The sequence below is a fragment of the Phyllostomus hastatus genome, unplaced genomic scaffold (assembly GCF_019186645.2).
Source record: "Phyllostomus hastatus isolate PE091 unplaced genomic scaffold, TTU_PhHast_1.1 phas_contig_329, whole genome shotgun sequence".
In the NCBI taxonomy this organism is placed as follows: domain Eukaryota; kingdom Metazoa; phylum Chordata; class Mammalia; order Chiroptera; family Phyllostomidae; genus Phyllostomus; species Phyllostomus hastatus.
Genome location: NW_025333854.1, coordinates 1,251,217 through 1,275,956, shown reverse-complemented (window position 1 = coordinate 1,275,956; position 24,740 = coordinate 1,251,217). Strand labels below are relative to the sequence as shown.

Sequence of the window (24,740 nt, the reverse complement as noted above, 5' to 3'; positions counted from 1 at the left end):
GGGCTGGGGGTCCCTCTGGGCCCAAGCGTTCGGTGGGGTTCTGTGCCGTTTGTCTCTGTCCCGGCTGTCACTGTTGCTGTGGATGCCCCCGAGGGAGCGTGGCTGCTGGGTGCCAAGTGGCAGGGTGGGGGTGGGCGGGGCCTCCCCGGGACCCCAGGGCCTTGTGCCGGCAGCCAGAGGGCTCCCTGTGGCCTGTCCTGTAGAGCTGGCCTCTCGTCTCGGAGGACACCCCCCCCCCAGTCAGGGAGAGCTGCCTCCGTGCCCACCGCCCTGGGGGCCATGCCTCTCGGCGGGGGGCCGGGGGGCAAGGCGTGGAGTGGGGAAGGGCCTGAGCCCCAGTTGGGATGAGCCATCCCTCCCACCCCCGTCACCCCCCCCTCTCGTGGCACTGCTGCTCGTGGCTTCGAACCAGGCCTAAACCAGGCCTGGAGCAGGGGAGCGTCCCGTGCCCGGGAGACGGCCGTCCTTGGGAGGCGGTGTCATCCCCACGCATCCGTTGAGGTGACCCCCTGCCGTGTCTGTGGCCAGGCCCCTCACCGTGCCCTGGCCCCGGGCGTCCTGCAGGGAGGGTGTGTGTCGTCCCCCCTAACACCCCCCCGCCCCAGCTCTGTGCTGACAACAGATGGGGGGCCGGCGGTCCCCGCTCCAGTGCCCTTCCACTCCGCGAGTCCCGTCTCCCGCCGACCCCCCAGCACACACCACGGGGCAGGGGACATGCAGCCCTCATGCCGCGCGGCGGCCAGTGCATCGCAGGAACCGGTCACCCGTGGACGGACGACTCCGGCGCAGGCCCTGCTGTGTCTCGGCGTCACGGGCGCAGACCCGGGGCCCATGAGCCCGGGCCGTCCTCGTGAGGTCTGACCGGACACCGTCTGCAGCCTCCGCTGCTCCTGAGCGCGCACTGGCTCAGGCCCCATGGGAGGGCAGGGCCGGCTCCCCTTCCCGGCGGCCGCCTCGGGGGCGCTGTGGGGACAGAGCCCCGGTGGTCAGTGGCCCTGACGGTCAGCGGCGCTGTTCGGGTGACGGGGACCCTGTGGTTCCCCTGCTGACGGGGCTGCGCCCAGTCGGCCCTGCGCTCGGGCCCTGACCAGGCAGCCTGGGGGGCCTTCCCGCGTTCCCTGTCCCGTCGCTGCCGGCACCCTCCTGGTCCCCGGGAGCCGGGGCGGGTCGCCCGCCGGTCTCTGGGCTGTGCCCCGAGTCACTCTCCCTGGCCAGGCCGGCCGCTGCCTCTGTTCTGTGGGGGCAGGTGTGGCCGCGGGGAGCCCGCGGCCCTGCCGCTCTGCAGACCCTTCCGGGTGCCGCACAGGGCCTGGCCCCCTGCCTGCCCCCCCCACCTCACACGCCCTGCCCCTCCCCCCCACAGGCAGCATCATCCGCTGCATGCGGCGCCTGGAGGAGCTGCTGCGGCAGATGTGCCAGGCGGCCAAAGCCATCGGGAACACGGAGCTGGAGAACAAGTTCGCGGAAGGTGGGTGTGTGGGCTCTGTCCCCCCCCCCCCCCCCCGCCGGGGGCCTCTGGCGGCGCGGGGGCGGGACTTTTCAAGGCCTTCTGCAGGCATCTCCCAGCACAGGGTCCGGCAGCAGGCAGGCCCGCTGGAGGGCGGTTGGTGGGTGGGGCAATCACGTGGGTGTGATAATGAAGTTTTATCTGAACGTTTCACCTACAACGTCAGATGGTGCGCCTGAGTGGGACACGTTACGTCACAGAACGCTTACGGTTTTGTCGTGAAATGGTTGTGAAAAGAGGGTCCTTGGGGCCGGACCCTGTTCTTACGGGCACTCCCTGCGTGCCGGCATCGTTTCAGGCACGTGGGGACGGCCGTGAGCAGGAAGCACCCAGGCCTGCGGGGCCAGCTGGGGGCGGGGCGGGGCGGGGGCGGGGCAAGTCAGGTCAGACGTGTCGGTCGGTGGTGGCTCCACAGGAACCGGCCGTGCGCCGGGGCCCAGGGGGCGCGGAGCAGGGCCCCTCAGCTCCCCTCCGCCGTGCCTGCAGGCTGGGTGCCGAGTGCGGCTCTGGAGAGCCGGACCCCAGGGTGGTCGTGGGGGAGGGAACGGGCCCGTGGGCGGGTTCACACGGCCCGTGGGCGGGTTCGCACTCCCCGTGGTGCACCCCGAGGCAGGGGCCTCACCGCCCCAACTCGGACAGCCCCCGCCCTGCCTCGGTCCCGGAGGCCCCCCGGGCACCGGGACCCTGGCGCCTGCAGGCTGGGGGTTGGTGCGCCTGGTCTGGGCCCGTCCTGGGACAGCCCGGCCTTCCCCCGAACGAGTGTGTGTGCACAGACATCACCCCCGCACACGCGCACACGTCATGAGGCGGGGTCTGGGGTCTGCATGTCCCACCCTCACGGGGGCTTTCGGACCTGCTGGTCTCCCGTGTGTGTGTGTGGGAGGGGGGCACACACGTCCTCAACACCCCGGGAGTGGGAGCCACGTCCCCAGTGGTGCCGAGAGTGTGAGCGGAACCGCATCTTCTCTCCTCAGGGATCACCAAGATCAAGAGGGACATCGTGTTCGCCGCCAGCCTCTACCTGTAGCGGCCGCGGCGGCAGTGGCGGCGGCGTGGGACTCGCGGCGCAAGCCCCACTGCGTGCGGCGGGAGTGGGCAGGGTCCTCAGACGTGGAGTGTGGCGTGAGTGCGAATCAGGCGTCACCACGCACGTGTGTGTACATAAGCGTTACATTTTTTAATAAAAATGTACAGTGGGGCGTGGTGGAGTGGAAGGCTGGAGGTGTCTCCGTGAGCTGAGCGCGGGCAGAGCCCCTCGTCGGGCGGCCGTGCGCACGGTGCAGTGAGCGGCGGGGGCGGCGGCGGCGTCCGCACAGGCCCGGCCGGGGCGTCCTCGGGGGGCCGGCGGGCCTCAGGGCTGGTGCGTGGTGGTCCTGTAGTGGTTCCCCGCGGGGGGCGTCTCGTGCAGCGTCGTGTGCGAGTCCTCCTCCTTGCGGTCTCTCAAAGCCGAGTTCCTCTCCTTGAAGAAGTCGGACACGTACACGACCTGCGGGGACAGCGGGTCGCGCTCAGAGTGGGGCCGCGCACCGACCCCCACGGCAGCGCGCGGGCGCCCCCGACAGGGCTGCAGTGGGCGGGGAGGGGGGGCAGCAACCACCAGCACGAGAGGGGGACGGGCACAGGGGTCTGCGGCCGACGGGAGCTGTCACGGGGGCTCTTCCAGACTGGGCGCTGCACCCCCCAACCCCCCGTCTGAGCTGTGCTCCGTGCAAACCCGGTTTTCACCCAGAACGCCCCGCCCTGAGTGTCCCCCACCCCGTGTGGAGGGACCGCCTGCCCTGCCGTCTGTGCCCTGGCCGCCTCTCACGCCGGCAGACCCGCGGGCTGGGCGGCACCCGGGAGCGGCTGCGCCCCGCACACTTACGACGAGCACGGCCACCAGCGCGCCCTGGAGGAGACCGGTCAGCACGTCGCTCCAGTGGTGCTTGTAGTCGGACACGCGCGAGAGGCCCACGTAGAGGGCCGTGGCGACGAGGCCGAACTGCAGCGTGGGGCGCAGCAGCCGCGCCCAGTCCGCCTTCATCCGGGCCTGCAGATAGAGCTGGGGGGGCGGGTGTCAACTGGCATCTGGACGACCAGGGTTCCCCTTCGCAGGCGGCGCTGTGGGCAGCGCGCAGCCCGGGGACCACATCCTCTGCCTCACGCCTTCACCCCTGACCTGCGGGCGCCCCGCGGCCCCGTCAGCTCCCGGGGCAGCGGGCTGAGCACCCGCCGAGGCACATGAACGGGACCCCAGCCAAGCACGCTCTGTGTGCAGCAGCACCCACGCCCTCGCCAGTCCCGGGACTCTCCTCGCACGCCCCCCGCCCCCCTGGCCCTGAGAACCTCCCTCCCCTCGTCCGCACGTCGGCCTGTACTGCCGGCCCGTGGGGAGGGAGGGGCCTGGGTCGTAGCCCTGTGCGCGCTGCCTAGCGAATCTGGACTCATGGAAGAATTCAGGCCTGATTTCCACCCAACAGACATCCTTTTGGGGAGGGGCGACACCTCGGGACTACAGCCCGCCGAGAGCAGGTCACCCACGCGCCCTGCTGGCTCGGGGCAGGTGCGCGCACCCTCCCCGCTCGAGGCCCTTCCCGCAGCCGCCTCGGCCCCAGTGAGCACTTCAGGGCGGTGGCGGTGGCGGCGGCAGCCGGCGGTGAGGAGCACGCCGCCGCGAGCCGAGGTGGGCGGCCAGCGGGGTGAGGGCTGCCAGTGCTTCGGAAAGCCCCCTGTCCTCCTTGTCGAGGCCACGAGACCGAACTGAGTGAGAGGCTGGTCTCATGCGGAGGGGGCTCCGGTCCCCACCCCCCCCGGGTCTCCGGTGGGACCTGTGGGGCCCCAGAAGCTGTCTCGCGCCCAGAGGACAGGCACGTGCCAGCCGCTGCGGAGAGAGGCCTGCTCCCCTTGGAAAGGCTGCCTGTCCCCCGCCTGCCCTGCCCTGCCCTGCAGCTGCTCCGCCTCTCAGGGAGGACCCGGGACTCTGGCCGGGCAGACACAGGCATCCCCTCTCCCCTGCGCCTGCCCGCACGGCAGCCAAGGGGGGACAGACAGGCGAGCACGCGACCCCCACCCCGGCTGCGCGAACACTCACCGCCACGAAGAGCAGGCTGTACATGGAGAAGGAGGAGTGGCCGGAGTAGAAGGACAACCTGGGGGGTGGGGAGGAGAGGAGAGGTGTCCTGAGCTGCACGCGGCCCTCCGTCCCACGGTGGGGGGGGCGGGGGGGGCAGGTGTGCACCGGGGTGGGGGGCGCTGTGCGGAGCTGCCGGCGTGGGCGGCGAGCCACGGAGCGCGGTCCCGCCCACCCGCCCAGCCGTGGCCGGCACGGACGGCCTGGCCGCACCACACACGTGTGCGCAGCTGAGACTTCAGGCCGGTTCCCGCCGGCCAGGTGCACGCCAGCGAGGCCCCCGGAACCCTCGGGAGTGGCCGCTTGTCACCGCGACCAGCACTTCCGAGAACCTGAGACAGTGACGTGCTGGCACTGCCGGTGCGCACCCCTCTCCCCTGGGGCGCCCCCCGCCCCACGCCCCCCCGTCAGGCGCTTCTGTTTGACGCTTGTTTTCAAGTCCTTTGCGCAGTTCCCGTCCCAGGTGTGTCGTCTCCCGGCGTCCCGGTCTGCGAGCACCTGCGGCAGCCCCCCCCACACCTGAACATGGCGGAACGCTCGCAAGCCCAGGGCCGCAGCACGTGGGGGACGGAACGGGCCGGCTCCCGCTCCCACGCCCCGAGTCCCGCTCACCGGGGCGCACGCCGGCGCGGGGTCGGCCGCGCGGGGGATGGGGCTCACGTGCCGTGAGACCGCGCCTCCCAGCCCTCCCCACCCACGCCCGGGGAAGAAGGAGGCCCACGTGACAGGCCCCGGAACGTGGCTCGGACAGCACCTGCGCGGCCCTGGGGGCGGCCGGCGCCCTGGACCGGACCACACCACATCAGGTGGGTGTGCGAGTCTGGCCACGCGTGGGGGGGGGGGGGACTCCGCGGCGGAGTGGCGAGGAGGCCTGGAGCCCGCGGGCAGTCTGTCTGTGTGGTCAGACACGCCCCTCAGAGAACATTCTCGCTCCCTGTGCCGACCACGGGGACCTTGTGGTCAGACTGGATGGTCACCCTGGGCTCCGTCTGCACAAAGCACCCGTGATGATGGGTCGCTGCCTCCCTGCCGACCATGGGGCCACCGAGCACAGGTCCGCCCAAACCCTCACACTGAACCCGACGCCCGTGGCCGAGCGCCCGCGCCCAGGAGCCCACGGGGAGTCAGAGCCGGCTGCAGGCAGCCGGCGCGGCCCGGCCACAGGTGCAGAAGCTCGCCTCTCGGGGAGACGCCTCACAGGTGAGCGTCCTGGGCGCCTGAGCTCGTGCTGCGGTGCTAACGAGCACGGCGTGCGAGCCGGGTGTCCGAGCCAGGTGTCCGAGCCAGGTGTGCGTGCCGGGCCGCCCCAATAAGAGCCGGCAGGGGAAGCAAACGCCTGTGACCCTCAGAGACCGCAGGACTGCAGGCCCGGAGGGTCCTGGGGACAGGCAGGCATCACACACACACACACACACCTCACACACACGAGGGCACACGCAGCAGACCAACTGCACGCACACGTCACACCCTGAGCAGCAGGAGCACGAGGGAAGGGAGGGACCAGCGGCGTTCCAACGCCCACAGCCAGAGCTTCCGCCCCCTGGGGCCCCGGCAGGACGTCTGTCTGGAGAACCCAGAGGCACAGAGGGTGTGAAGGACGCGCACAGGCAGCCCAGTCCCCACCGACACGCACCGACACGCAGGAAGGGTGCAGCGCTGAGCGAACCGGCCAGGGAGCGTGGCCTGCCCGGGAGCTAGAGAGGAGGGCACGCACCTCGACCCTGCGAACGACTGCTTTCCCCCGGGCGCACGAGCACCCGGCTGCAGCGTGAAGGGAGGAGACGGGCTGTCGGGCAGGAGGGGGCTCTGGGCCCCACGGCCCTGCGGTCGGCGGGGGGGGGTCAGACGGGAGGCCGTCTGGACGCGGCAGCCCCCCTCTGGGGCAGCGATGAGGACACAGGTCGGCCCGGGCCGGTGCGTGGAGATCGGCAGGAAACCCCGGGCTCTGGTCCTTCTGCGCAACGGGGGGACCGCCCCGCACCCCAGGGAGCGGCCCCCCCGCCCCGCCCCCACGCACCTGGCCTCCTTCACTCTCTGCGCGTCCCCCCGGCACACGTAGTTCTCGACGTAGCCGTCGCTGCAGTTGATCTTCGCCCAGTCCGGGTCGCAGACGTCCAGGAAGTGCGGCCGCAGCCGGCCGACGGAGTACTTGGCGATGTCGGTCAGGGACTGGCTGGCGGCCGCGCCGAAGAGGAACGTGCCCACGGCCTTGTACACGGTGGCCACGTAGTGGTTCCTGACGAAGGAGTTCGAGTGCAAGAGGTTGCAGTACACACACACGGTCTCTCCAACCACCATCTGGGGGGGGAAGCAGAGAAACGGCATGTCACGGCGGCAGCGGCCGGGCCCTGGGAGCAGCCTGGAAGTGGGGGAGAGAGCGGTCAGTCACGGTAACGACCTTCACCTCACACACAGCCCTCCCCGCCCCCCCCACAGACGGAGAGCCAGCGGGGGCCGCTGGGCCACAGAGAGGGCGTCAGAGCAGCGGTGGGTGCTCTTCACACGGCAGCGGCCCAGCCACAGCAGCTCCGCAGTCTGTCCAAAATGGTGCGACCTCATCCCGCTCTCGCACGGAAATCAAGTGGCTCCAGCAGGCAGGCAGCCAGCCAGCGGTGTGCCGCGGGCAGAAACGGGTGCTGTCCAGAGAACGGGTGCCTCCCTGGGCGGGCGCCCCACCCACTCGCCCCCAGAGTCTTTGCTGCTGGCCGGCAGGCGCTCCTCGGGACCCCGACTTCCGCCGCACGAGCAGGCTGGGAGTGTGAGCGGGAGAGCTCCAGCATCCGGGCCGGGGGCGGAGGGCGGAGGTCAGCTGGTCAGCTGGTCCTGCATCCCAGGGGGCCTGGAGAAGGTCAAGCACACGCCGGACGCTCTCCTGCAGGAAGACGCCACGGTGCCGCCGTCCTCCGGGTCGTCGCTGGCTCTGCGGGGCGGAGTGAGTCTCCCTGGGTCCCGGCCGGCAGGCGCACGACCCCGCAGCAGCGCGATGAGGCTTGAGGCCAAGAGGGGTTTCCGGGCACTTGCCAAGTCCACAGGCTACTGCCCTGAGAAGTTCAAAGAGACTGAATGGCAACATCACGAACGTTACGTTTGCTGGGGAAATAGGCCGCGCTCTCGCAGCAGCCTGAGACCAGAGCAGACCCCCCAAGGAGAGCCTGCCTGACCTTTTACCCTGCGGCGGGGGGAGAGGCCCCAGGGCTCGCTTGGGACGCACGCACCTCTCCCGGCCGCACTTCAGTAGACAACGGCCCCTCGCAGCCCCTCGCAGTGAACAGGCGTGCAGAGCGCTCGGGGCCCCCGCTCAGGGGGGTCCGTGGGCTGTGCGTGGGCCACACCACAGGTGACACGGATGGCCGCCTCACGGACAGGACGTTAGGAACCTGACACGAAGAGCCCGTTCCTCACCTGGCCCGGCGGCTGTCCCTCTGACAGCGAGCCCGCGAGCCCGCGAGCCCCGCAGAAGCCGGAGCCCGTGCCCGGCAGTTCCCCGGGACGCCGGAAGCGGCACCGGGAGGCCCGGCAGAGCGGGGCCGGCGCGTTCTAGCTGCAGATGCCGCCGCCTCCGAGTGCAAGGCCAACGCCCTCGTCCAGACACACTCAGCCCCACGGAGACCGACTCCTCCCTGCGGCCCTCCCCACACGCAACTCGATGGGACCCCTCCCGGAGAGCAGGGCTTCCGGACGGGGGACCACAGCCTCCTCGGTGCTGCGTGGGGCTCCCCGGGGCTCTCCCCGGCCGCCCCCAGGGCCCGGCGTTTGGTCTGCGGGCTGGCCTCCGGCTGCTCGGGCAGTCCCGCTCCGGGAGGGCAGCAGCAGGAGAGGGTCTCTCCAACAAGCCGCTGTGGAGCTGACCGCTGGTCACTTAAATCCAGGCCACGTCCGCCGACCCACCCCAGTCGGAAACACCCTTGTCTCCGCCGTCCTGGGAGAACAATCACGTCTTCTCCGGAAACAGGTGTCCAACCCGGGTCTTCCCAGTCCCCGGCGCCGTCATTAAGGGCCCCGGTTCCTGCCCCCGAACAGAGGGACCCGCGGACCAGGAGCGAGCGGGGTAAGAGCCGATCCTCAGCAGCAGCAGCTGGCACTCCCCCGACTCGGGGGAGGGGAAGGGGGTCTGAGCTGGCCACCGGGAGGCCCCCTCGCCCGGTGTGTCGTTCGGGCTCCGGGGCTCCGCGCGCACGGAGGGGAGCAGGCGGGAGAGAAGGCTCCGTCCTGGGCCGGCCGAGGAGTCCGCTCAGTGTTTTCCGAGAAACGAAAGACGCGTTTTTCACGTTCACCAGAGCCTCGACGGACTGACTTGGGTGTCCGGAGTCTGTCGGCGCTCTCCCGCGCGGTAGAACGTCGACTGTTCTCAGTTACGGTCCTGACTGGGTCGCTGTCAACGTCACCGGGTCCGCCCGACCCTGGGGCACCGTCCAGCGAGAAATCTCCCAGCACCAAACTCCCAGCAAACCGCTTCTGACACGCCCCATCCGTGACAGCCCCTTCCCCGCACACGGCACACATCCCTCTGCACTTCCGCTGCACCGTCGCCTTTCCTGGCGTGACAAAGGGCAACGCGGGGTCCGTCCGGACAGTACTTTCTCGGCCACACGTGAGAAACAGAGACACTCTCTGGAGACAAGGCGAGAAACATCGTGCACACGGGACAGGGACGCCTCCGTCCCCTTCAACGCAGGCACCTGGACCTCACGCGGCTCCTCGGCGTCTCTCCCTCTGGTCAGTCTCCTCTGCGGGACCCCTTGGAGGCATCGCCATCGGCTGCCCCGTCGCACTTTCCTGAATCTCATCGATGGTCTAAGATCGCTTCTCTCTCACAGGTGACTGCGGTTTCAGAAAGAGCCGGAAGCCTTGGCTGACGCAGCCCGCCCACGCTCAGCGTCCTCAGGGGGTCGGCGTGCTGCCGGCCTTCCAGACGCGGGCCGCTCTCCACGGACTCCCGGCGTCTCTGAAGCGTCCGTGCCGCACTTTCGTCTGCGCTGCACTCGCCGCCTCGTCCCCGAGAACCTTCGGAACCGTCCGAATAGTTTCTGCGGAGGAGTGTCCAGCTCAACGCAAAATCCGGCACAGATCCGTCACCCACTCCTTCTGCCTGCAACGGCCACACAGTCATGTGCTCAGCGGCGTCTACCGTCCCCACCGACGAGTGCAGTGCGGGCGTCACGGCTGACGCCGGCACACTCCAGTCCGCCCCCAGCTGCCAGGTCACAGCGGTGTCGCGAGAACCATCCTTGTTAACAGCGGCTGCACTTTTTCTGGACAGAACTGGTAGCCGAAAACGCTGCATATTTTCTCCCATCTTCAGTAGTAAAATGGCTCCACAAAAAGTCACCAATTTTAATGTTTTTCTTTAATGCACATGGATACGACAGCTGTCACGGTGCAATCTAACAAAATTGTTTTGGATGAAGTTGAAGACAAGCACCACTAGAGCCATCTTACGGGGGAAAAAACAAACAAACTTTCGGGCCCACCTAACCGCTCTCCCAGACCGGACGCGGGGACGTGTGTCCGTCTTGCCGACTCAGGGGCCGTGTCTCGCTCCCTTCGCACCCCGTCTCCCGCCCGCCCGCTGGGCCGCTCACACCCACTCTCCGCCTGAGGCGGCGGCCGCACGGAGGTCGCCCCATCTGCGGCCGGGTCTCGGGCCAGGCGCCTGGCATAGGCCACTCACTCACTGCGGCTCTAAAGGTGGAGCCAACCATTGAAGAGCGGAAGACAGTGTTCGGGGGAGTGGCCGGGATACTTCCGAAGGTCAGAGCCGACAGTGCCCTCAACCGCTGTGACGGGCCATCTGACAGGCACGCCCGCAGCGCCCCCTGCCCCGCACCGGACCCCGCATCCCCATGCTGTCTCCGCAGCCGCGGTCTCCCGCTCGGGGGCCCCCCCTCCCCAGGACCGGCCAGCTCACCGGTGTGTTCCCACTCCTTCCCGACCCCGGCACCGCCCCTCTCTCTCTCCGACCACATCTCTCTCCCGACAGTCAACACTGTCTCATCCGACGGGAGGGTTTCTTCTCAACTTCAGAGCAGAGTTTGCCTTAACCTCAGTCGTACCTGGCACGGCGGACCACACCTTCCTGCTGACACCCTCCCGGGCTCCTGAGAAACGACCTCCGTCGGCGGGGCTCGCGCTCTCTCTCTGTCTCTCTCTCCCGCTCGCTCTCTCAGCGGTGGGAACGCAGTGCACAGACCTGTCCGGAGGATAGGGGTCGCCAGTCTCCTCTCAGCTCTTCACCCCCGTGCAGGGGAGTCGGCAGCGTGACCGCGAGCCGCTCGGGCTCGCCCCCCACGCGTGGGACGCGCGGGCCCCACGCCAGGCTGTGAGGCCCCTGAGAAGGGCCGGGGGCCGTCCCTGCCTCCGGGGCGCCCGGCCGCGGGGAGCACACGTCTGGAGAACAGAGGCTCCCTCTCGCCGGGCCTGTCCCACGACTTCCGGGCTGTAAGGAGCTGTGACCGTCCTCGAATAAGACGTCACACGTCTAAGTTAAGAATTGGCCTGTGTTTTAGATCCACTCCCAAACGGACGAAACGGCGTTCTTGTTCGGTTGGCCCAGCTCCCCGATGGGACCGCGTTTTCTGCTTTCAACTCAGATAAACCACGTTTCCGAAGTCGCAGGTTCCAGAGCAGGAAACTACCAGAAACCACAGCACCTCTGGGTCGAGAGGCCGTAAAAACCCTCCAGTCCAGTGGCTTGAAGTCTTCTCCCCAGGGCCGGGAACCCTGGAAAGGGACGGTCACTGTTGTTCCGGGACCAGTGAGGACCGCTCACGCTCACTGCTGATTGTGTACGTACGGAACGTGACCTTTTCTCTCCCGTTTCCGGCCCGCCTAAACGTTCTCTGGGGCAGATGTGGGTTACGTGACGTCCCGACATCGGTTGGCACCCTTGCTTTGCCGGGGCGCAGGCAGTCGACAGGAGGCACAGACGCACAGAATCGGTGCGCTGTAAAGTAAGGGCTGCCCCACGCACGGAGCAGACACCCACTGGCATCCACACGCGTCTCTTGCGTGGCTACTGACATCTCAGCGAAGGAGAACTTGAACATTCTCCGTGAGCTCCTCCGATCACACGCTGCCGCTCTCCCGGCCCCGCCCACGACCGCGGGAACCACCTGGGTCGGACGACCCCTTCGACGCAAGGCTGAAAACACGCCAGCTTCCCAGGGCTATGCCTTCGGGCGGGACCGGGTTAGCACAGAAAACATGCCAGCTGACCGGGAAGTGCAAGTGGGAGGAAAGAGGAGGTGACTTACGACGATAACACTGAACGGAATGATTATTCCGCCCAGCAGGGCGTAGGGGATGGTGTCTTCCTTGTAAGGGTACTTGATGGACTCGTCGTTACAGAACAGGCCTCGCTGGAAGGGGGCATGCCGCGCGTTCAGGATCACACAGGGCAACCCGGCTGGCGGAAGGAACAAACGAGAACAGCGTTAACGCGAGAACGTCCCGGCCGGCGACCGGCAGCAGCTCCCCCGGGGGCCGGGCGCGCGTGGGGTGGGGGGGCAGCAGCGGTGCAGGCGGCAGAGGTTAGAGGCTGCAGTGCAGGGCGAGGCTGTTTTTCTGCAGAACACAGCGCTTCCGAGGCCTCCACGGAGCAGCCCGCCCAGGACTGACCTCCTCCCGGTGTTTCTGCCCAAACATGATGTGGGCTTCCGGGGGGAAAAAGGAGGAACCCCCTCTCGTGCGCATCAGCTCGTCACAGGGTTCCCAGCACCGGGTTCAGGCCCGTGGTCACGGACTCCGCTTCCGAACGGGACACAGCGCTGTGTCCCCCAGGTTCGCCTGTTCACCACCACAGCGGGGCAGGACAGGGTCACTGGCTGGGCCTTCAGGGCATCCAGCGGAGCTTTATCCACTGGCGGCTGGGCCAGCCACGGCAAGGTCACAGCCGCCGTGAAAGGCGTCTGGGCAAACAGCCGACTCCCTTTGGAGAACACGGACCACGGAGCACAAAAGCCCCCGAACGCCACCCCCCTGCTTCCGCCGCGGTCTGCTCCCTGCCCAGCCCAGCCTGCCGCGCCCTCACCGCCTGGAGGGTCTGCCGTCGGCCTGGACGGGAGCCCTGGGGGTCAGCTCCCCTCTGCCTCACTGAGGGTGGCCGTCCACGCGCCTGCAGCCCACTGACCAGCACTGTGGTGCGCGAGACCCCCAGCTGAGCGGGAAGCCCCACCAGGCCCCCTCAAGACGCGCGGGCGGCTCCGTCCGGGCAGGCACAGCCGACTGCCGAGCCAACGGCCTTCCTGCACGCGTCTCCCCGCCGCCACGCCCCGAGTGCCCATGGCACACACCGCCCTCGGCCGCTGCAGGGAGCCCCAGAGGACACTCGGACACTCGGACACTCGGACATGCTCTCCTGTTAAACCCAAACCAAGCTCGCTCCCTCTGCCTGGAAGAGGGCATCTCGAAAACGACCCCTTCTCATCGGTCAGCGACCGTCCCTGTCCCGTCGTGCTCCTCTGAACACTCAGTGACGGAATTCGTTCTCAGTCCCTTTTCTGGGAATGAAAAGCACGGACCCGTGCGGCCACCGCCGGCATCCAGTGTCAGGGTGTGTTTGAGGCCCTGGACTGCACACGCAAATGGCTTAACTTCTCTGAGCAAAGAATATTTCTCATCTATTAAAAAAAAAACACCAAAAACTCGGTTCATCAAAATTAAAAAGTCAGTGCTCTCCAAAGAGACATTTAAGAGAATGGAAAGACAAGCGACAGACTGGAGAACATCTACTTGCACATCACGTGTGCAACAGAGACTTTATTTACCCAGAGTGTACGGGGATCTGTCTGAACTCCACAGGAAAAATAAATAATAACTCAGAGCGAGCGAATGCCCTGGACGTCACGTGTCCACAGAGGACGCGTGGGTGCTGGGCCACGTGGGCAGCCACTGCAGGCAAGCGAGTCCCAGCCGCCGAGATGCCCCTCCACACCTGCGAGCGCGCAGAAACGAGCCACACCAGCGCCGGGCCGGGCCAGCGCAGGGCGCTGCCTCCGGGGAACGGCGCCCGGGGACGCCGCTGCTGGGCACCCGCCTGGAAGAACGGAGACCTACCCCCACCCCGACGCCGGGGGACGCCTTCTGTGAGCTTCACGTGCCGTCAGCACCGAAGGACCCGAAGGCCCCGCGACAGACCGGGGTGCGGGGGGGGCCACCGTGACACACCCACATGGTGCAACACCCCTCGGCAATAAAACCCGACAGACTGCTGATTCACGCGACAGCCTGGGCAGAGCAAGGACACGCCGGGGTTTTCGGACAGCCGGTGTCAGCCAGACACACCCTGCACGAGTCCACCTGACAGACACGCCTGACGAGACCACAGAGCTGGCGAGGAGGCAGGGTCGCTGGGGCAGGGTCTGCCGGGGGGCACCCCAGGGCCCACGCACGCACGGCGCCGGGCCCTGGCCGCGGGTGCGGACGCACGAGCCTTGACGTGTGCTGAGCCCTCAGAACTACTGGACAGAACTCTGGTTCTTCTTCTTCCTCTCCGGTTCTGGCACCTTCTCACGGGACACGTCAGCCTCCCAGGTGAGCGCCAGGTGACACTCGGTGCAGCAAGGCGTGCTGGACACACGTGCACGCCCAACCAAACGCCCGGCCGGTGCCCGGCGCCCCGCCGCCGCCGCGTGTCCCACGGGGGAAGCGGCCCCAGCCCACCCGTGACCTCTGCTCGCCGGCACCCCACCGAGGGCGAGCCCCCAGCACGGACCTGCCGCCCTTGCAGCCCGGGCCCAGACACGCCGCTCCACTCCAGGGGCAGGCGGCTCCGGAAACAGAAGTGAAACCAGACGGAGCGCTCCGTCCGCAGCGACGACGGAGCACCCCGGTGTGCGGTGGGCCGGGAGCACACTGCCGTTGGAGCCCTGTCTCGCCTCGGTCCAGACCCAGACGCTCGATGGCGGCCAGTGGCGACAGCAGGGAACTTTCCCACGCTCTCACTCAAAGACGGAGCCCAGAGGGATCGGGCGCATCAGGGTACTGGGTGACTGCGGAGAGCCAGGCAGGCAGCCTGAGCTACTGGCGGCGACGGGGACACAGACTGTCCCGTGAGGGTCCCCTCCCCCCCCCGCCAGGACGCTGTGTCTGCTGGCCCGCACACCGCGGACCCGGGCGGCACCCGGTCCCTGGGCCGCCGCCACGCCTGCTGTCTGTGGCCCGCGTCGCCAGCCCTGCCCCCCTCCCCGGGTCTCGGCTCCCACTTCTGGCCAGCGGCCCCCCCTCGACACAGAGGCGGCGTGGGGGGGGGGTTTCTAGTGTCTGTGTGAAGCAGCTGCATCCCGTGAACAGGCAGCTAAATAGCCCTCAGTCAGCTTTCCCTCAGAGCCCGTAATCCCCCAGTCTGCGTCCCAAAGCCCTCAAACCCCAGTTCTCCCACTGCGCGCGGTGCCAAACCCGGCCCCGGCTCCGCGGCTGGCAGCCGGCCCTGCATGGAGGGAGGGGCTGCCTGCCTTTCCGGGCCCCCCTCGCCCGGACGGCACAGGCGGCCGTGTGTGCACATCTCCCGACGGGATGCTGCCCCGGGCTCCCGGGGGGGGCGTCGCACGAGGCACAGAAATAAACCGCAGCTTTCTGGCCCCGAGAGTTCGGACGGATAACGGACCACAAACTTGTGTTTAGATAAAGCCTTCACTATCAGCCCTGGCTGGCGTAGCTCAGTGGATTGAGCGCGGGCTGTGAACCAAAGCGTCGCAGGTTCGACTCCCAGTCAGGGCACATGCCTGGGTTGCAGGACACGGCCCCCAGCAACCGCACATTGATGTTTCTCTCTCTCTTTCTCCCTCCCTTCCCTCTCTAAAAATAAGTAAAGTCTTTAAAAAACAAACAAAAAAAACCCTTCACTATGAACAGATACTTCTAGGTTCAACCTACTGCTGTTCAGAAACCCAAACAATGTCCAGTGTATTAAAGGGCTGCTATTGCATAGTAAAACTTCAAGCGGGAACGGCCCCTTGTATGAGACGCAGTACACACACCCCACACATGCATTTCCCTAACTACGGGGCTGTTCAGTGCCACGAGATTTCTGTTCCTTGTCTGTTGTTTTGTTATAAAACCTGAAAACTGGCACTGAATTTGCACGTGCTGTTGTGCAAGATTAAGTCTCATAAATCGAAGGTGTGCTCTAGTTATTAAGCGATCAATCACTGTTGTATTTACTCCTTTCCTTTCGTAAGAACCCACAGTCTCAGGGAAAAACAAACACCCTCGTAAAGTGAGTTCGTGAGTAAATAAATCACATGACTCACAGCCTTGAAACGTTCCTTTTTACACCCGACCGGGTCATCTAATTCCCAGCAACGAATGCACAGCTCCTGGCCGACTGTGAGGACCAGCCGCAATTGTCTTAGCGACTGCTGTTCACGCACAGGGCACTGACCCCTCGCCAGACCTCATGAGCAAAGGTTTTTTAATTCCCAAAAATTAATACCTTACTTTTTAAAAAGCCTTGGGTGCATCTAAAAAACTGCGCCGAAAGTTAAGAGACAAATGCCCCCTCTGCAACCTCCGCCCTTCCCCGCCCACAGTGAGCAGGGCCTCCTGTGAGCGGGGCCCGAGGCTCTCGCTGGGGCACCGGCAGCGACCTGGCGCTGACCTGGTGCTGACCCGGCGCTGACCGAGCTGCACAGCTCACGCCGGGGCTCAGGGCTCAGCCCTCGTCCCGGGCAGTCTGGGGGGTCGGACGCACACTCGCCGCCCTGCGCCTGCCACTCCAGGAGCACGCCGGCAGGCCCCATGCCCCCGAGTCCTCTGCAGTCCATCGTCCCGTCCCTCCTCGGTCCTCCCGCCGACCCCCGGCAACCACTGGCCCGTCCCCGCCTCCACGGCTCCGCCTTTTCCAGGGCGGCACGGGGCTGGCACGGCGCCACAGGACCCCTGTTCAGACGGGCTTCCCGCACTTGGCAACGGGCGCTCAGGCTCCCCCGTCTGTTCACGGCTCCGTCGCTCACTCCCTTGCAGCGCCGAGTGAGGCCCCAGCACCCGGCGGGACCACGGTCCGTCCACCACGAAGTGAAGGGCACTATTCTTAGTAACTCGACAATCCTCGTCGTGAAAAAGCAAGGCGTACAACTGAATTTGCAGCGCACTCACAGCGATATAAAACACCGTCCAACCAAAGGAAACAACATCAAAGTAGTAGTGGTCTTCAAGGAGTCAAACTTTCCTCCTTTGTCCTTTGTGAGAGATATTCTTAAATCCGTTAATAAATACGCATTATTTTTATAATTTAACTTTTCTTTAAAGAGAACGGAATATACAAGCAAATGACTGAACGTCTCTTCCCGACCCCCCAGCGCTGACCCCTCAAACACGGGGCCGGCTCGAACCACCAGCCGGCGAACCACCAGCTGCTCAACGCCGCGACTGCCCGGGCACCCTGTACCCCACACGCGGTCAGCGATGCTGCCCCCGCCCCCGCCCCCGCCGGGCACCTGTGCGCCGTTTCACCAGCTGAGAGAGAGCAGCTGCCAGTTACGGCGGGAGCGCTCGCTTCTTAGGACAAGAGTAAGTATCTCCTTAGGTCAAACCCCAGACTTTCCTCCCTGTTCACGCCTAAGCAAGTGGCTCTAATCACACTAGAATGTGTGCACGACACATGGAAACATTTACGCCGCGGGACCTCACAAACCCCAAGCTCCCTTCGCCTTCTGGAGACGGTGCTGAGGACCACGAAGAAACCTGCTGTCCGAAATGAACTGAGCCATGAACGAGACGTCCCGAGAACGAGGTTATTATATTCTGAGGCAATTGGGGGGCAGAGCGGGGAGAGGCAGGCCCGCCTGCCGTGCCGTGGAGAGAAGGCTGCCGGGTTCGCCGAGACGAGGGTGCTACACCGACTCCCCCCGCCAGCCCCCCCACCCCCACCCCGGGAAGACAGCCGGCAGGAGGCGGGGCCTGAGGAGGAACACTGCAGGCCACGAGCCCTCCAGGGGCCGAGTCTTCCCGCAGCTCCTTGTCCTCTGTGTCCCAGTCACACCCCGGGCTGGGCTGGGCTCGGCCGGCCTGGCTGGGAGTCAGCGCCGCGGACAAAGAAAGTAGGTTAAGACAACATCTTGTTAACCTGCTGGTGGAACTTGACCTGGAAAGAAACTCCCCAGTCACCTAGAGCAACGCAACCCCACGCCACCCTACAGACCGGTGGCCGCGGAAGGGCGGGACCGCCGGAACAGGGTGAGGCCGCCGTGCCGCCGTCCCCAGGATTCACGCTGCGCACCTGCTCGCCGCCTTTCTGCTGAGCTGTCTTCTGGAGTTTGACGAACAAAGTCCGTCTCCTTTATCGTGGCCTCAGAACAAAGTCCGTCTCCTTTATCGTGGCCTCACATCCCACTTGGTAACATGATAACACGGGCACAACCCCAGCTTCGTACTCTGCATCAAGCACACAGTAGCTTCCTGGGCCTCGCGAGTGCCCTCAGGTGCACGCGACTCACGTGAACCCTGCCATGGCTCTTCACGATGACCCCCGGCTGCTCCGGGCGGACCCCCTTTCACCGGAGAAGCTGACCCCCGGTTCCAGCAGCGGGCAGAGCTCTCCGGCCACCACCCAGCGCCCGGCACGCGGACGCCGGCGGCCGGCGCGCCGGGGACTCGCCCCACCCCGCGACATCCTCCACCTCCAGCACGGCACACCCCTCGCCGCCTGCGCGGGCGTTTACTTACAGAGAAAATGGGTAAACCAAGCCCCACTACGGCGAGGACAGTGCTTGTGATGGTTCCGTCATGGAACGGGTACCGGATGCTGCTGTCCTGACAGAAAAAGCCTCTCTGAAATGGGTATATTTGGCCCAAGTTTAGAACAGCCATAGGCATGGAAGCTGTTGGGGAAGCGAAAAGAGATACACATGGTTACACTGGAGTCACGTCGCTAGGAGTCAAGCTTGCTGCGTGGGGGGCAAATCTGAAACATCTTTCCCTTCCTGGGGACGGATCGATACTCCCCAGAGCCCAGGGTGAGCGCCCAGGGCTGGCAGCCAGCAGCCCCGCCCCCGCCCCTCTCCGCACTGACCTCTGAGTTCAGAGCCACTCAATACGAGAGCATACACGGGAGAATACGGGAGCTCGGCAAAACCGGCCCAGGGGAAAATACGGTGGGGGAAACAGCACGGCTTTGCATTTTTCACTGTGTAGCTAATTCATTTTTAATTGAATTGCTTAATATCTGAAGTACACGCAAGGAAAAAGGAGAAGCACACTAAACACACTTAGTAATCTCAACGCCCTAACAGCCAAATGTGATACAGTTGAGGAGGGGAAAGATACAAAACTCTGTTTCACATTAAAATTAGGATTTTAAAATAGGATTAGAAAACGGTAGAAACCGTAAGAGTAGTCGATAATAAAAACAGGAAGAGGCAAGTCCTCTGTATCCCAGAGACAGATTAAAGATGGTTTTTCTCAGCCCTGGCAAACCTCCCCAGTCACTGGAGCAGGTTAAACAGGAATCGTTTTCATCTGAAATGTTTTACCCAAAAAAGATGAAAACCCAAAGAGAAATCAAAACCCCGCAGCCAGCGGCCTCTGCACACGGTCAGGTTCACCGTGCGCCTCGGCTCTGCGCAGACACTCACGCACCGCTCACTGCACACTGGACAGCGAGCGGGTGCCACACGGGGGAGACAGATCGGTGTGAAGGACAGACACTCTGCGTCCAAGAGCCGAAGTCACGTGTGTGGGAATACGACACACGCTCAGGACGCTGTTTAAAAACTAGTACCTTAGTACCAAGGTGCTAAGCATGTGTCTGAACTCAAAGAACTGTACCACAAACGTGAATTTTACTGTGCGTACGGTGTAAAAGAAACACCATAAAAGACAAAATGGACTAACTTCTGAAATGGTGTAAGACGCCCCGCAGGAACTCAGAGGTGCACTTGAACCTGAGCGGCCGAGCTGGACCCGAAAGCGCAGGGAACGGCCAGGGGCGGGGAGGGCCGGGGGAGAGCTGGAGTGGGGGGGGGGGGGGGGACAGGCAGGGTTGGCCAGAGCACGCCCACCGGGCGCACGGGCGTGAGCGGGGGGTCTGGGGCGCGTGACATTGCACAGCCAGCAGGCGCCGCGTGCCCACACGTGCAGGCGTGGGATCCACGAGGAGCCGCCCTCCCCTCCACGCTGGGAGGTGCGGACCACCGCCCTCCCCACCGTTCCCAGACGGCGCCCACGGTGCCCACGAGACTTCGGGGACGCGGCGCCTGCCGGGGGCCTGGAGGCGGCACGGGCCCCAGCACAGGCCGTTTCTGCAGGCAGCGAGTCCGCGGCCGCCCGGGGAGGCCGGAGGTGGCCGGGCAAAGTCCACGGGCCGGACCCGGGACGAGGACAGAGGGCCGCGGGGGAGGGGCCGTGCTCTGGAGGAGCTGGCTCAGCACAGAACACACGCAACGTTCACACCAACGACCCGAACTTCACGGGACAAAGTCCTCGCTGCGCGTCCCCCTGAACCCTGCAGAGGGGCACGTCTCGGGGGGGGGGCGGGCCCGAGATCTCTGTGTGTGCAACGAGGAGCTGTGTTTCACGACCCCGGCCGAAAAGGGACTCATCCTGCAGGCAGTGAAACAGCACGGCCCTCTCTCCCGCAGGGCCCGCCCGCAGGGGCGGGAGGAATGACCTGCGTTATCAGAAGGGAGCCTCTGCCGCGGCTGGACACGCCAGGAGGGAAGTGGGAGCCGCACTCTGCCGGCGACAACGCGGCGGGCGGGCGCACCAGGAGCAGGAGCAGCGTTGGGACGCAGAGGTGCTGGGCTGGAGGGCGGGCCACAGCCCTGAGGCCCAGTGCGGGGAGCTGGGTTGCACCACTGGAGTGTCCGGGTGGGGGCGCGGGGGTGCGGCGGGAGGGAGTTCCTTTCCCACTGAGGGCCCTGGGAAGACGGCCCTCGGGGTGAGCGGGCACCTTCTTCGGCACAGCCTCCCCCTCCCCCTCCCCCCTCCACAGCAAGGCTCCGACCCCAGGCACCCAGCTGCTGCTGCTGCGGAGCAGGGCAGGTCTGCAGAGCCCCAGGGGCCCCAGCACTCGGGAGGGCTGCCCTGTTCCTGTGCCGGTCGGTTCCTGCGCCATCGTTACTGACTCCCGCCAACCCACGCCCGCCGCCCAGTGGGGTGCTTGCTCTCCCGTCTCCCCTGCAAGCCCAGCGCACTCCGGAGCCGCCAGCCCGTGCCGCCGGGCCCGCGCGTCTGTGACACGAGGGTAAGTCACGAGAGCGAGCCCGTGCAGGCGTCAGCGAGTGGGATGGCCAATCGAGTCTCTTTCTCTCTCAAATAAATTAGAAAATGTATGCATTAGAAATCAATGAGACACCTAATAACTTATCTTTTATTTAATCTGTACTGTATCTTCCCATTATCGTGTAGTCCCCTTACAGTCCCCAATAACTTATTGTAAAAAGTCCAAGAAAGTAGAAGGAACACAGAAACGAAGGACACAGAAAACGAAGGAAAAACCAAATCGACAAAAACCAAATGACTTTTCACCGGTTAATGACCAGTCTTGCTAAAGGCTTAAGAAAAGAAAAGAAAAACACGAATAACAGCAAATTATTAAACTGTTAAGGGCACTGACCATGTCTCCGGGCTGCCTTCATCAGAGACTCAGAGACACTAGGTAACGCGCCCAGGAGCCCACAGCTCCTTCCCCTCACCCCACACGGCCCCTCGGCCTCTCCCCAGAAAGGGCCCCACCCCCCCAGGCTCCGTCCCTCACCCACAGACGAGAAGAAGGGGGCCCTCCTGGGGCCCCCGCCATGCGTGACTCCACACACACATCAGGGCGGCGTGCAGGCCGGCGACAGACCCCCCTCTGCTGGCACCCCCTTCTGGTGCCCCGGGCACCGCCCTCCCGTCGGACCACACCTGGCTGCAAAGGGGGGGCGGGGGGGGGGAGACTCGGGAAACCTCAGCGACACTTGACACAAGAAGGACGCCCAGTGAGGGAACTGCCTCTGGGAGCGGGGTCTCACCGGAAAGGCGGCGGACAAAGCCTGCATGCGCGGGAGAAACCCTCCTCTCCCGAGGAGGCCCGGCGCGCGTGGCTGTGGCCGCTCTCGTGCCTCTTCCCGCGTGCGCACTCGGGCCTAACGGCTCCGAAGTTGCCCTTGTGAAATCTGCCTCCACAAACCCTTTCGTTTTCCCCTTTTAGCCGTCCAAGGTTAAAAGCAAATAGAACTTTTTTTTTTGGGGGCTCTTTACTATTTTGTGTAACCCGGGCAGTTTTTAGAAAGTTCTTTTCATTCCAAACTTAAGGAATGTTCTTTATTTGGCATCTAATTCGGTTGGGACAAAATACATTTTGGGGAAGATGTGATATTTTTCTTGCTTTCTTTAGAAGCAGGTGTTGCGAATTCTGCCCAGAGTCACACGAAACACCCTCCTGCCCGTGGACAGGAGTCGGGCGTGGTTTCTGGACAGGAAGGGTGTCCTCCCCCCTCTGGGAAGGACCACTACATGGCCCCAAGGAAGGCATTCGACGTGTACCAGCTGACCTGAGACAGGCGAGCCTGCCTCCTGGTCAGTGTCCCTGGGCACCTGACGCACGGCTGGACACGCCTCCTGGCGCTGGGGAATCGGACTGCAGGGGAATCCCCGGACGCCCCACCATAAAGGGGAGAGGCGACGCCGTGGGGTTTTATGGCTGTCGCTCAGAGACAGTGACATCAGCTCTGAACGTCGAGAGAAAGAGAAAGCGGACACAGCCAGCCGGGAGGGTGTGCGTGTGCGGGCAAGGGGGGGCGGGGAGCGAGAGTTCTCGGGGGAACGCCCAGCGGGGACAGGGCGCTGCTCCGGAACGCGGGACAGCGGGTGCCTCTCGCCGCCCTCTCACCGCCGTCCACCCTGGCCATGGGCTGGGTGTGGCAACTTTTCAGTCCTTCCAGAACCTCATAAAGGTGAGTAGGATTGCATCACGCCGAAGGCAGAGAGACCAGCCCAAAGCCCTCGGGCTGAAGAAGCAGGTTTCGAACCTGGGCCGACGAGGCCACCATGGGCCCACGGAGGTCACGAGGCCTTAACCACCAGGTCAGAGAGAAGCATCGCAGAAAACCCCGGCCAGCAGGTCCCCAGGGCCCTGAGGCGAGGACCACAGTGCCTGCAGCGGCCGAGGGCAGCCCCGGAAGGCGGACAGGGTGCACCAGGAGGAGGGGAGGGGCGCGTTGAACCCCTCTCCTGGCCAAGAGTGAGGGCGGGGAGAAGCCTGCCGGCGCCCGGCAGGACAGAGGGGCAGGAGGAGACGACCACTGCTCTGTGGTCATCCACGGTGCACGTGCTGCACCCCGCCAGTGGGCCCGGGGGGCGGGTGGGGGCGAGCAGGACCGAGGAGGAGGATGAAGGGAGGAGCCAGGTCCCAGGGGGTGGGAGGAGAGGTCAGCACAGCAGACCTCCAGGGCCACGCAGAAAGGGTCAGCTGGCGTGAGTTATCAGCGTCGCCTGCCCCCGCCGGGAACCGTGAGCACAGCACCGAACAGGCCGCTTGGACGGTCCTCGCGTCCGCACGGCACTGGGACACCAGCCCCAAGGAGGCACGGACAGGCGGGTCCCCGACAAGCGCTTAGCGAACAAAGAGTGGCCCTGAGAAACAGGTATTGTCGCCCCACTCTGAAGACGGGCAGATGACTCACAGAGGACAAGTGAGTTAATGAGGAGAGCCAGACACATAACAAGGGCGCGATCAGAAACACTTACCAACCAGCGCTGCCCCAGCACGCCAAGAGATGCCGGCTCACCCTGCGGGCGCTGGGTGCCACTCCAGCCTCCTAGCTGCGGGACCCCGGGGGCCCACGGGAGGGACCAGGGCACCAGGACACGGGGAGCTGTGGGGGAGGGGAGGACTCGGGCGCAGACTGGCTGTCAGCCCCGGTAGTCCGCGGTGCGCCCCAGACTCCAACATCTTCCTACACGCAGTGGGAACCCCAGCATCTGCTGGGAACGGGGAGTGGGCCGTCGCTGAGGGTCCCGCAGAGCAGAAGAGACGCTCCAACACCTGCCCTGGGGAGTGGAATTGGAGATGCATTCAAGGCTCATAGCTGAGCTCAATCTGCTGCCAGCCAATCAAATTTTTAAAAAATGCTCCAACTCCAGCAGGATAGAGGGAAATGAGGAGTAAGAGAAATATAAATGGACAGCAAAACTAGAGAATGCCTGTGTTTGATCCCAGACGAATGACTGGAATGTGTTTCACTACGAAAGGAAGAGCCAGCCCAGGCTCTGAGCAAGAAAGGGCTCAGGGAGAGCTGTCCTTCGGGAGGGAGAGCAGGTGCGGGACCGAGGGAGACGGGGCGGGGCCTGGGGCCAGGTGGGAGGGGCCAGTGAGAGCAGTTCCCGCCCCCTCCAGTTACCAGCAGTTGACCTGGGCCCAAAGGCATCACATGACCTGGAAGCCCCCCTCACTGCACCCCAGCACGGGCAGGGCGCCCCCCGCCCGCAGAAAGAGGCCACGCCCACGCCGCTGTCCGGCAGCGCACTGCTCCCACCGTGCTGTCCCGTCACTGCCGCTGCCCATCTCCCTGCCTGACTTGCTGACCGGGTGAAAGTGCGTGGGCACGGCACCGAGGTCAGCGCAGACAGGGCTCCGCGGGGGGAGGGGCGCTCTGCCTGGGAGGGCACGTCCCGGGCCGGCTCGCCCAGCTTGCCCAGCACCGGGGCACCCTCGGCCCCGGAGACACCTGCATTCCGGCGCCCGGCCCACCGTCCCCACCTCTCTGTGGCTGCTGTGGTTTTACTATAAAAAGGGCTCCGTTATCCTGCTGGCGTTTTGTTTTGTGTTTCGGTGGGGACAAAAGGGGAAAACGGCAGTTTGAACGTAAGTGACATTTACCAAGGAAGGTTTGCACTTTTTGTGGTTTTCTGTCAATAATTAACTATAATATCCTCAACCTTGGAGTCTCGTGGTTCGTTAAAGATGCTTAAAATAAATGCATCTATACTTACAGAGCTTTTAAAAACCGTTCGCCACAGCCGGGAGGGCGGGTTCTTGTCCCGTGAACCCTGAGATTTCGGCACGGGCACAGGCCAGCCTCCCCGTGCGCGAACGAAAATAAAGTGAGAAGTCGGTCACCTGTTGTCTCCCTCCCCGAGGGCTCCGGGAGCCAGCTGGCCGGAACGAGCGTTCCTTCCACCCCTGCGTGGCCACAGCAGCTGCTC

The 24,740-nt window shown here is 65.2% G+C and overlaps 4 protein-coding genes across 7 annotated transcripts in view; 3 read left to right on the top strand and 1 right to left on the bottom strand.

The window, feature by feature from the left end:
• The window catches only part of MTREX (Mtr4 exosome RNA helicase), a 34,944-nt gene extending 32,223 nt beyond the window's left edge, over nt 1–2,721 (top strand). The window contains exons 26-27 of the mRNA XM_045839862.1: nt 1,364–1,468; nt 2,482–2,721. Coding sequence (XP_045695818.1) covers nt 1,364–1,468; nt 2,482–2,534 — 158 coding nt within the window. The 3' untranslated portion in view covers nt 2,535–2,721. The remainder of the gene's footprint in view (nt 1–1,363; nt 1,469–2,481) is intronic.
• The window catches only part of PLPP1 (phospholipid phosphatase 1), a 37,904-nt gene continuing 15,827 nt past the window's right edge, over nt 2,664–24,740 (bottom strand). The window contains exons 1-7 of one of the 4 annotated variants that reach the window (XM_045839866.1): nt 18,279–18,404; nt 11,870–12,021; nt 7,301–7,536; nt 6,634–6,914; nt 4,578–4,635; nt 3,372–3,548; nt 2,664–2,993 (exon numbers count right to left, since the gene is read on the bottom strand). In XM_045839866.1, coding sequence (XP_045695822.1) covers nt 2,859–2,993; nt 3,372–3,548; nt 4,578–4,635; nt 6,634–6,914; nt 7,301–7,396 — 747 coding nt within the window. In that variant the 5' untranslated portion in view covers nt 7,397–7,536; nt 11,870–12,021; nt 18,279–18,404 and the 3' untranslated portion in view covers nt 2,664–2,858. Of the gene's footprint in view, nt 2,994–3,371; nt 3,549–4,577; nt 4,636–6,633; nt 6,915–7,300; nt 7,537–11,869; nt 12,022–18,278; nt 18,434–24,740 lie in introns of those variants that run through there. The other 3 variants (XM_045839864.1, XM_045839867.1, XM_045839865.1) reach the window with 3 other exon arrangements.
• Nucleotides 5,035–6,568, top strand: LOC123819498 (translation initiation factor IF-2-like). The gene is made up of 2 exons (XM_045839868.1): nt 5,035–5,422; nt 5,616–6,568. The coding sequence occupies exons 1-2, from the start codon at nt 5,266–5,268 to the stop codon at nt 5,927–5,929; spliced, it is 471 nt and encodes a 156-aa protein (XP_045695824.1). The 5' UTR covers nt 5,035–5,265; the 3' UTR covers nt 5,930–6,568.
• Nucleotides 20,096–24,325, top strand: LOC123819495. The gene is made up of 4 exons (XM_045839863.1): nt 20,096–20,346; nt 20,545–20,796; nt 21,160–21,210; nt 21,931–24,325. Exons 1-4 carry the CDS (start codon nt 20,216–20,218, stop codon nt 22,610–22,612), a joined length of 1,116 nt encoding a protein of 371 aa, XP_045695819.1. The 5' UTR covers nt 20,096–20,215; the 3' UTR covers nt 22,613–24,325.